Consider the following 11122-nt stretch of genomic DNA (forward strand, 5'->3'; position numbering starts at 1 on the left):
TCCCTTCCCTCGCTCTATCCGTCCCTCCCAATCTCTATCCTCCCCCTCCCTCGCTCCATCCTTCCCTCCCTCGCTCTATCCTCCCCTCCCTCGCTCTATCCTCCCCTCCCTTGCTCTATCCTTCTCTATCCTCCCCTCCCTCGCTCCATCCTTCCCTCCCTCGCTCTATCCTCCCCTCCCTCGCTCTATCCTCCCCTCCCTTGCTCTATCCTTCTCTATCCTCCCCTCCCTCGCTCTATCCTTCCCTCCCTCGCTCTATCCTCCCCCTCCCTCGCTCCATCCTTCCCTGCCTCGCTCTATCCTCCCCTCCCTCGCTCTATCCTCCCCTCCCTTGCTCTATCCTTCTCTATCCTCCCCTACCTCACCCTCTCCCCTGTCAGGGTGTATCAGCAGGGTAGAGCTAGAGTCCAGCGGAGCAGAGCTGACAGCCGCGGAGCCGGGAATCAGATCCCAGTTGTTCGGAGGTCACAGGGCGGAAACACCAGGAACCTTTTCCTCAAATCACCGGCTCCAGGCAGCGCCGCACTCGGAGGAAAAGTCGAACTCCCCCCAAAAGAAACCCTAAACCCAAAAAACTGAGGGATACGCTCAAAAGGGCCGGTTTTTGCTTAGTATAGACAAGGAAGATGAGGGGCTTTATAAAATGGTGATGTATGATGACATCACGACGTCCCGTTGTCATGTGATCCAGAGTGTAAATATTAAAAAAAAACCAAAAAAAAAAAAACATTCAAGATGGCGGATGAAAGACAAGCGCTTTGCAGTCTGCTGGCGATATTGTCTGTGCGTCTGTTGTCAGACTTGTATTTTCAAGACATTTTGATCATCTCGCTCGTCAACAAAGTGCTCGGAAAATGGCCATGAAACAGCAAAATTTTGCATGTTACGATTAAAGAAATGTACTGTACGGTTCTGTGTGTGTGTGTGTGTGTGTGTGTGTGTGTGTGTGTGTGTGTGTGCGTGCGTGCGTGCGTGCGTTTTAGTGTGGAGGGCAGACATTTCCACACAAAAACAAAAACCCCATTTTGGACCATTTGGATTTGCTAAAAACTAGGACCAGGTTCATGGGTGGAGCCGAACTAGTGAACGGCAGGAGTTTCACTTCCTCGACCTGGCGCCGTCCGCCACTTCTAAACAGGAGCCTTGTTGGTTCCTGGCTCATCAGTTGACAGTTTAATTGCTCTGTTTTCCATTTTTCTGTTGCATTAATTAAAGGGGGCCAATTATGGAGAACAGACTTTTCAGAGCTTGCGCACATACATTTGGGTCTGCGACGGGACTACTAACGCACACACTGTGAAACAAGACAACCCGGTCAGTATTTTTGTGAGCTGCCGATTTCAGAAAACAGGTGGTGAAACAAGCCGTTGAGCCTCGTCATTACGGGTCTCAGTGGAATTAGAACCGCCCTCCATCTGCGTAACTCCTCCCACGGCTGGAGAATAACAAGGGAACTGCTCTGTTGGCTTACAGACCAGCACAAATATTTTTAAGAGAAAGAGGAATTAATACCGATTGTGTGTTTGTCAATGTAAATATTTAAAAAATAATTCTGCAGTGTTTCTTCCTGAAATTAAAAAAACAAAACAAAGTATGCAGTAAGTAGACTGTAGGCGCCGGCGAGCGATCTGCTGTGTGTTTCTCCAAACCAAACCAATAAAAACAGTCTGGTTTAGAGGCATGTGAGAATGGCTAGAATGCATCATCTGAGTGGTATTTTCCAGCAAAAAACTACATGAAGTTGTTCAAAAGGAGCCCCCCCCTAAGTAGGTCCCCTTTAAGATTATCATTGTATTCTACCAACACCAGCTTTTACTGCTTCATTATCCTATCCTGCTTAACCTTCTGTATTGACCTCATTGAGATAGTGACGCAGCTCATTAACCATCGGATTGTTATGTTTTGTTCTGTATCTTTTTTGGCTGTGTGACGCCCAATAGTTGGAGTTTGTTCTCAAAATATCATCTAAACCTGGGTTTCTTCCCATGTATTTGGAGGCTTTTGACTTTGCCGATCACATTTTCACGTACAAGGGAATTAGTCTGACCAGCGACATATGAGCAATCAGGCAGCGGAAACACAATTCAAATGAATTATTAAAATTGTAAGATAAAGTAATAAAAAACTACAATGAAGGGGTGACATAAACGGAGTCGCAGCATTAAAATGCAAATCCAGGAGATTACGATTGCTGGGTGGATGACACTACAAGTCCCAGAATTCCATTCAAAACCGCAACATTTTTCAACATCTGGGTTTGACCTTGTCCTTGTTCTAAAGGTCCTGATATACTTGCTTCTAATGATGCAAACGCATATACAAGATGGCCGCCCGACCGATCCCGCTTTCTGGTTGCTTCAACCAGTCCAGGACATGTGATGAAAACACCGGTGGAGCAGCTCACAAGAACAGCCGGCATCAGGTCTTCCCCTCTCTGGCTGTCTCTCCAGCTGCTGGGGAGGAACCCCGGCGCTAGGGGAACGCTCCCGCTTTGGAGGGTTCGTTGTGCACGTCCTCAGAAATTACCGCTTTGCCCCCCGCAAGATGCAACTCAAGTCATTCCCAGCGGGGGCAGTATATGAGGACGCGAGAGGCAGGTCCGCAGCGGACTCTTGAGGCCGGCGTGAGATCGCGATCATTTTACAAGTCGCCATGGAGACCCGCGAAAACAAACGGAAAGGGGTCCGAGGGCGTTATGTACGAGCATGGTGGGAGATGCTGGAGTATGATGCATTGATTTGATTTAGATTTTTGATTTATTTCTTGGTCACTTGAGGCGGTGGAGGATATTATTTTGTTCTTTTTCAATCGTATCGACAATTTACTGGGCACAACTAGCTGCACGGCTTTACCTAATTCTTGGGCATGGCCGGTCTCCGCATTCCTGCCGAGGAAGCTGGCCCCCCCTGCCACCGAGAATGTTGAAACAGCATATAGAGGAAGCACGTACATAACGCAAACACATCAAAAAGTCTCAGCTAAATGAAGTATCAAACACACGCACATTGAGAATATTCTCACGGATTGCCACTTTTAGCATTAAGTGGCGCTGTAATTGTGGGGTTTGTTTTCTGGCGGCTGGACCACCCTTTTAAACAAGGCCCTGGATGGAGATGGAGAACTTCAGAGCAGCTCTTTAATGAAGTCCGTCACACTCCATCGACCACAACAACTCTCCTTCGTTTCCTTCGTTGGTGTCTTTAGGGTCGTCAGGTGATCGTATCGGGCAATTAGAATACGGAAAGGAAAAATTCTCAACCAAATAATGGGAGAAACAAAGGAAAGGTATTTTAAAGAATGTCTTACACCGCTAATAAATATAAATTTTAGTATCTTAATAGGTAAATAATTAACTATAAAAATAAAAAACGTTGCTTTGCCTCATGAAGACGAAAGAGCGCCGGGAGACCTCGCAGGATCAATAGAACATCCGCGAGTTTCAAGTTGGTCGAGCTGCAGGGCACGGGCGCGCACACGCACATGCACGCACACACACACACACACACACACACACACACACACACACACACACACACACACACACACACACACACACACACACACACAATCCCATTAACAAATGGAAACACGTGGCCTTAATGGCATGACTAATAGCACACACACACACACACACACACACACACACACACACACACACATAAAAAGACTACTTACTCATGCATATATACATACATAATCACTCAAACACACACACACACACACACACACACGCGCACACACGCACACACACACACACACACTCACACACACACAAACACTTTAAATGTGACCCACGCATACGTAAAGGTCACATTTCAAAATGTGACATCGTTGTTTTTTCACAAAATAGCTTCAAAACAAGGTATCACTTGTGGGAATGAAAAGCAAATCATTTGGAAGCTGTGACTTATTTAAGATTAAGGTTTTGGAAACAGAAGGTCTGAGAAATCATGCTTTCAACGTTGAGAAGCTGTTCCAGATTTTTGCAGAAGGAAATACCCATTTGGAAAGCCAGTTAGGGCTTTAAACAGTTACATTTGGATAGTGCTGTAAGTCGTTCAATCAGATAACGCTCAGCGTGTTTTGCCGCAAAAATATTAAAATATTGAAAATTCATAATTCAAGTTAAACCTTTCATTTTAAGTTTGAGTTTGTTTTTTTCATCCTAAATTCATGCTCACTACGGTTGCATGACCCCTCTGTTATTCTTTACCTTCTAAACATTGCCATTTCCTGCGTTGTTTTATAACGGGTAGTTTTGAGAAAGTGGCACATGTCAGATCGCACTGGGATTTCTGGGATGCGCCCCGCTCCGCCGCCTCCGGCTGCCAGTTCGGCGTTACGACCGAGAGCTTCTGCCGCCCTCTCCCCATAACCCTTGATGACACGTAGGCGATGCTCTCACGGAGAAGTGACATTTCTTGCCTCCTCGAAACGCTCTTTACGGAAGTGACGTCGGCTCTTCTTCGTGCCCTCTGAAGCGGCGTCGGCGCCACAGCTCTTTTCATCCCGCGAAGAAGAAGCGGCGTCGTCGTCCGCGAGCAGATACAGTTTAGAACCTTACTCCATCAAAACGGTTCCACATCCCGACTCCGCCTTCGAAGGACGATCTTGATCTGCGTCTTTGCATCATTGGGCACCCTAAGATCGCCGTTTGTTCAACAACTTTTTTGGCGAGTAGCCAACTAATGCTGATGGAGCACAGTAACACAGTGTTGTCTCGACTATCTATCTGTCTATATAATATTTGGAATTCAAACTCAGTTTTGAAAATACGTTGGGAAACAACATGAGGAGCATAAATCTGCAACAATCCCATTTTGGACCAAGAATGAAATTTCCGATGATTTTCACGCCTGCAAGTACAGCGCAGCGAAATGCGCCAGGTTTGGGCGTGGTGGGTCACCAAATGTCAAGCAGATGAATGTCAAGGACAAAGTGTTAAATGGAATATAAATATCCTCGCAATTGAATCCATTCCTGCGATGGATTTTGTTTCAACCTGCTCTGACATTCTCCTGCCGTTAACACGTCGTCTCAGCGGGGGAGCGAGAGAGAGAGAGAGAGAGAGAGAGGTTTCAAGCACCTTTAATATACATCTGTTGATGCAGGTACATCGATTAATCTACGTCAAAACAACAAGACTAAGCAGAGTTATAAACATAAATAGGAAACCTGAACAACAAGACAAGTACTATAAGAAACTAAGACAAAATGAAACTGAAGCGCCAACAAATCCTCCTGAACGGAACACCCTGATTCCCCAGGTTCTCTCGTCCATTTTATCAGTCAGTTTGAAAAATTCAAATTCAGTCATCATCAAGGTGGGATCCACTGACCCATGACCCTGCAGACATTTTTTCTTTGTTTTCCAGATCGATAGTTTTGCTGTTCCCACTACCAAGTTTATAAGGCCTTGTACATGTCTCTTTTGCACAGAATATTTGGGTCCGAAAATGAACACTTGGAAAGAAACTGCTGGAACGATGCTGGATTGTCTCCCTGACTGAGCAGAAAGGACATCCCTCCCCGGTTGCTTGAATCCAGGTGTGCCACGTGTCTGTACGTAGCTATGGCCCCGTGTACAATCCTCCACTGGAGGTCACCCGTTCGTTTATCGACGGGGGGTTTGTACGGGCAACGCCAGCTGCCTTTTAGTAAAGAGCCTGGGTCAAAAAACTCAGTCCACCTCGACGCCTTCATCCCTGGCAGAGAGCCTAAGTGTGACACTTTAACACGAAACTGCCTGCTACACTTTAGGTGTAGCAGGCAGTTTCTTCCCCATTGACTCCAGCTCCCCTAGCGCCGGGGTTCCTCCCCAGCAGCTGGAGAGACAGCCAGAGAGGGGAAGACCTGATGCCGGCTGTTCTTGTGAGCTGCTCCACCGGTGTTTTCATCACATGTCCTGGACTGGTTGAAGCAACCAGCCCCGGAGCAGGTTTTGACCTCAGGCTGGCAGAAGACAAAGTCTGAGAAACGATGAATGTGTTGGAAAAACAACGGTTGTTCAAACAGCCACATTCCTGGCGTTGCAAAAAGGTCCCGATGGATCTTGAAAACCTGCCAGGCCTTTCGAAACTGAAAGGTAAAAGGTGTCCGGTAAAAGTCTGGTTAAGTCCACCTTTCGAGGCTGCAGCAGGAACAAGTGTTTATCCAATCCAGGCGCCCAGCTTTCCTCGATGATAATGTAATAGAATATGATAATAGTTAATGGTTTCCCTAACCCTGTCGGTGGAGTGAGCAGTGTACTGCTGGCAGAAGAGACGAACCAGGGTTTTCCCGAGCTCCCACCATTGATTTAAGGAAGCAAACTCCTCCTTTCTTCCTTTCCAGATCTGTCGGAACAAACCAAAATGAACACAGAACGCCTTACCCTGCAGCTTATTTGTGTTAAAGTGCCGGTACGAGGTGGACCTTGTGCTGGGTGAGAGTTGTAAATCAATGGTGACCAGACGATGGTCCGAGAATCCTACCGGGCGAATGCAGCGCTCGAGTCTTCTGGAGCAGAAACGCTGTGAAATGTAAAATCTGTCTAATCTGGCTGCACTGACCCTGCCTGCTGAAACCTTGACCCAGGTGTATTGTCTGGTGTGTGATTTTTTTTTACCTTGCATGCATCGATAACATCCGAGTGAGTTATTAAATGACGTGAAAAAAAAAGTGGATGACGGCAGATGTGGCTCTTCACTGGTCCTGTCCAAAGTAAAATCAATGGTGCTGTTCCAGTCCCCCCCAAAAACTAAGCACTCCCCTTGGTCACACCGTCGTAAAACTTGTTCTAGTATCTTAAATACTTGTAATCTCTCTGTGCCCAGTGCAGGAGCGTGAATATCAACCGAACAACAGGTTACTTGATGGATCTCAGCCCTCACTGTGTGTAGCCTGCCTTCCACTAACTCCCTGCTCGAGAAGATGGAGACAACTGGCCAGGCAGAGCGCAGGACGGCCGTCCCTGCACTAGGGTTGGCCCCGCGGCTCAGGGAAAATGTCCCCTTCCGCCACAAACCCCAGTCTGCCTCGTTCACCGCGTCACTGTGTGTTTCCTGGAGAAAGACTATATCAAATTTTTTCTCAATGCATAGTTCAGATCATACAGGCCTCTTACGTATATCCCTTCCGCCATTGATGTTAAGGGTCCCGAACCCCAAACTGCACATGACGACTGGAAACAAAGCACCAGACAGAAGGAACAGGAAGAGGAGAAACACCCAGTGAAACGCTCACTTATTTTTTTTTTTTCCGTTTTCCCTGTTTTTTCCCTGTTTCTGACACGCAAGCCTTCCTCATAGTGGCTACATGTTTCCTTAAGCGATACCTTTTCTTCTCCTCCAGCAAATCACAGCTAACTTCTTTTTGCAAAGCGTTTGGCAGATTTGATCATTTTTTCAGTGTCTGGAAAAACTTTAGCCGATTTTCCCGAAGGTTTCGTCAAGAAAGTTGTCAAATTCCTCTAGCCTGTGCAGATGAGTGAGTCTGTTACTGATAGATTATCTGAGTCAGAATCAGAATCCGCATGGTGGTCATGTCCAGTCACCTGGGGAACCAGCGGTGTACTCACCGCCTCCCGGCCGCCCGCCTGCTGCTCTGTCTCGGGGTCTGTCTCCGCCCCGCCCCGCTGATCAGAGGCTCCGGTCCCGTTCCCCGCACTCACTCACACGGCTATTTAATTTTATTTATCATCACTGCATCATTGCGGCGGAGTCTCGGCACCGGTGCCGCAGGCTGCCGGTGCGGGCAAGCGTAGCGCCTGTGAGCGACGTCGCCGCATTCGAAACACTTTGTGCTACCAGAATTGACGTGTGTCGTGTTTTAATCTTCCTCACGTTTAACTCTGAACGACACCTCCAGCGGCTGGGCGGGGGGAGTTAAAAACATAAACACTTGTCTCCCGAGAGGCAGGACGTGCTTCGGCTTCTGGTCCCCGCGGCCCAGCCCCGCCGTGCGGAATCGGACCGGGCCAGGGGAGCCTCCTCCACCGCGACCCACGGGTCCGGTTGCACCCGAACGCCGGGGGAGGGACGCAGGGGGAGGGACGGCGCCCGCTGAGACGCCGCCCCCTCCTCCGCCCGGCAACAAACACCAAACTACAAAACAAATAAACCGACAGCAACTAGAAATAAACTGTATGCTACATGCAAGACACACAAAACAGCGGCAGCGGCACGGTATTGCTCTCAGCACACCCAACTCCCAGCAAGCACCGCAGAGAGAGAGACGGAGAGAGAGAGAGGGGGGGGGGGAGAGAGAGAGGGAGGGGGAGCGAGAGAGGGAGCGAGAGAGAGAGAGAAGAGAGGGGGAGAGAGAGAGAGAAGAGAGGGGGAGAGAGAGAGAGAAGAGAGGGGGCAGAGAGAGAGGGGGGGTGAGCAAGAGAGAGGAGAGTGAGAGGGGGGAGAGAGAGAGGGAGAGAGGGAGAGAGAGGGGGGAGAGAGAGCGAGAGAGAGAGAGAGAGAGAGGGAGGGGAGAGAGAGGGAGAGAGAGAGAAGAGAGAGGGGGGAGAGGAGAGTGGGCGAGAGAGAGAGAAGAGAGGGAGAGAGAGAGAGCGAGAGGGAGGGGGAGAAAGAGAGAGAGAGAGAGAGTGAGAGAGAGAGATCACAAAATTCAAACTGAGGCCGTTTGGAGAATTAGAGGAAATTATCTCCACCTTCACCACCACCACCACCACCACCCGGGCACTTTGCTTTCTCCGTATTTTTCTCATTCTTTCACCTCTCATTCGCATTTCTGCCGTTAACCTCCCGGGGAATCACATCACATTCACAAAGCCTCACTCCCCGCATGCCTGCAGCACGGCGGCCTCAACCAGTCACACAATCAACCTTCCAGATCAGGTTGAAACCATTCAACGTTTTTGACCAAGCACAAAAGACAAAATAGTCCAAGAGCGTGTCCCCCGCATGCTCCTCCATCCCTGGGGGCGGAGACAGAACGAGAGGTCGGAGGAGGAAGTCTCCTAAAATCTATCTGTATTCAAACTAAAGAAGAGCGAGGGGGTCTGTGGGACCCCGGACCCCTGAACTCACAGTAAAATTGCTAAAAATGCCAAACAAGTATTCCAGTATTTCCATGAAAGACAGACCTCTAACCCTGTATCAGCTACTCCGAATGGCAGCAACCCAGCCGGCGCCATCGTCTTGTATATATCAATTTTATATCCATTCATACATACACAGATGTGTATATATACACACACATACACACGTACTATGTATATACATACACATACATAAACATACACACACACATACATTTACATAAACACAGTACTCTCCTTAATTGCATTTATACATCTAGATATTTTCTAGATTGCTATGTCAAATTATCTCCCAAAATTATCTCCACAAATATCTGTGCATATATTTTTTAATAGCAAAGGTTTATTTAAGAGTATCTTCACCCATGTTAATATATATTTTCACGTTTATTTTCACATATATATTCTCAAATGACATTTTCTCAAGATCTTTTGTTTTTTATAGCAACTTTTACATTTTTTATTTTTTAATTTTCCTTGTATATAGACTGTTTCACTGCAACGTTTACATTGTTCAGTTTTAACTTCACGTTCTTCTTCTTTGTTTTCTATTTGCTCTGGCAACGTGTGTTTCCCGTGTTAATAGAGCTTCGAATTAGAATGGAGTCGATAGAGAGGTGGAGGTATGAAAACACAGTCGTCTCACCTTCCGTGTCCTGGCCGTAGCAGTTCGGCAGCAGTAGCAGCAGGTAAAGCACAAATTTTCCCACAATGGCCGGCGGTTTGATGCGGCGTCCCGGTGACGGCCTCATGCCGCGCGTTCCGACCGTCTTCAGCATCGCACCTCGCTACGCATCCACCTGGAGAGAAGAGACAAGAACTTCATCATTCCAAACGGCACGACACAGCCACACGTAGCGACCAGCGTGCGTTGGTCGAAAAAGTCCAAAATCGCCAAAACTTTCAATATATTAAGCATGTAGAGGCAAAATAAATTGATTAAAATGTGGGAAAATAAATGTACCTTTCAGAAGTGGCTGTCGGAAGAATGTTTTTTGAAATATTTTCTGTTTAAGTATGTTTATCGTGAAAAATTTCAATAATGCAACAATGGGCAGAAGTGGAAGCTTGTATTCATATTGTGTGTACAAAATAAAAGATACACTAAATATAAAATACAAAATAAACGAAGTGTTTATCTGCAATTTTGATACTTTATTTATCAACATAATATAATAGAGTACTAACAGATATAGACATATGGATATAATACATCTAGTAATAGATATATGTAAATAACGTACAGTATATTATCCAGTGTCTGGCGATATATATTATAAAATAGTATTATATATATAATATTATATTTTATTATAATTTGAAAAATCAGTCTGGTTGTTGAGGTTCTGTATCCAATCCGATATGGTGACTTAGAAGTAGCACCAAAAAGCCCATGAATTGTAATAAAACATCCGTCAACGAGCCGCCGAGTGTCAAAAAACATGAAGGAACGGATCGTTCCAGACTGGGAGACGGTTTAGCGATAGAAGTTTGGGGAGAGAGGGGGACCGCAGCGCTCTGTTTGGCAGTCTGGATGCTCGTTGAGTCGTGGAGCGTCTTTTAAGTTTTAATTCACGTTTTGATTTAAATTTGCTATCTGAGCATTTCATGAAATGTATTATCATTAAATAGTGATTGGAGAGTGATTTGGCGGCCGGCGTGTAGTACCCATGCGGGCCACTAGGGCTGGGAATGGCTACCACGTACGTTTTCAAGGCACATGGGAAAAAGTGTGGTTCAGTGCAGAGATGTGCAATACATTTTCGACAATTGATTTATTTTTCTTGGTTTTACAAAAGCTTTGTTCCTCCACTTTTGATGATTTCCTCCATGACTGGCATCTTAAATGGAAGTTGTATTCCAGGCCCATTTGACACCTGGCACGAGGATGTGATCTGGATGAGGACATCCCATCGCAGGCCACTGCATTATCAACGGGCCTCATCTGGAAGGTACCAGCATGCCCAGGACTGGCGGTGTGCACAGCCAGGGCCGGGCCGGGGTCCAAGGAAGCCGCCCGCAAAGAATACCAACGCAACGGGCTTTGGAAACCCAATCAGCCAACCGTCATTTTCTGACACATAAAACATA

At 46.8% G+C, this 11122-nt stretch overlaps 1 protein-coding gene across 1 annotated transcript in view; it reads right to left on the reverse strand.

The window, feature by feature from the left end:
- The window catches only part of LOC307245636 (protocadherin-15-like), a gene marked incomplete at both ends in the record, with an annotated part of 144376 nt that extends 134566 nt beyond the window's left edge, over window positions 1-9810 (reverse strand). Inside the window, one exon of the mRNA XM_080021282.1 lies at window positions 9678-9810. Within this exon, the coding sequence (XP_079877408.1) occupies window positions 9678-9810 (133 nt within the window). The remainder of the gene's footprint in view (window positions 1-9677) is intronic.
- Between the last annotated feature and the right edge of the window lie 1312 nt (window positions 9811-11122).

The sequence above is a fragment of the Zeus faber genome (assembly GCF_960531495.2).
Source record: "Zeus faber genome assembly, chromosome: 20".
Lineage (NCBI taxonomy): Eukaryota > Metazoa > Chordata > Actinopteri > Zeiformes > Zeidae > Zeus > Zeus faber.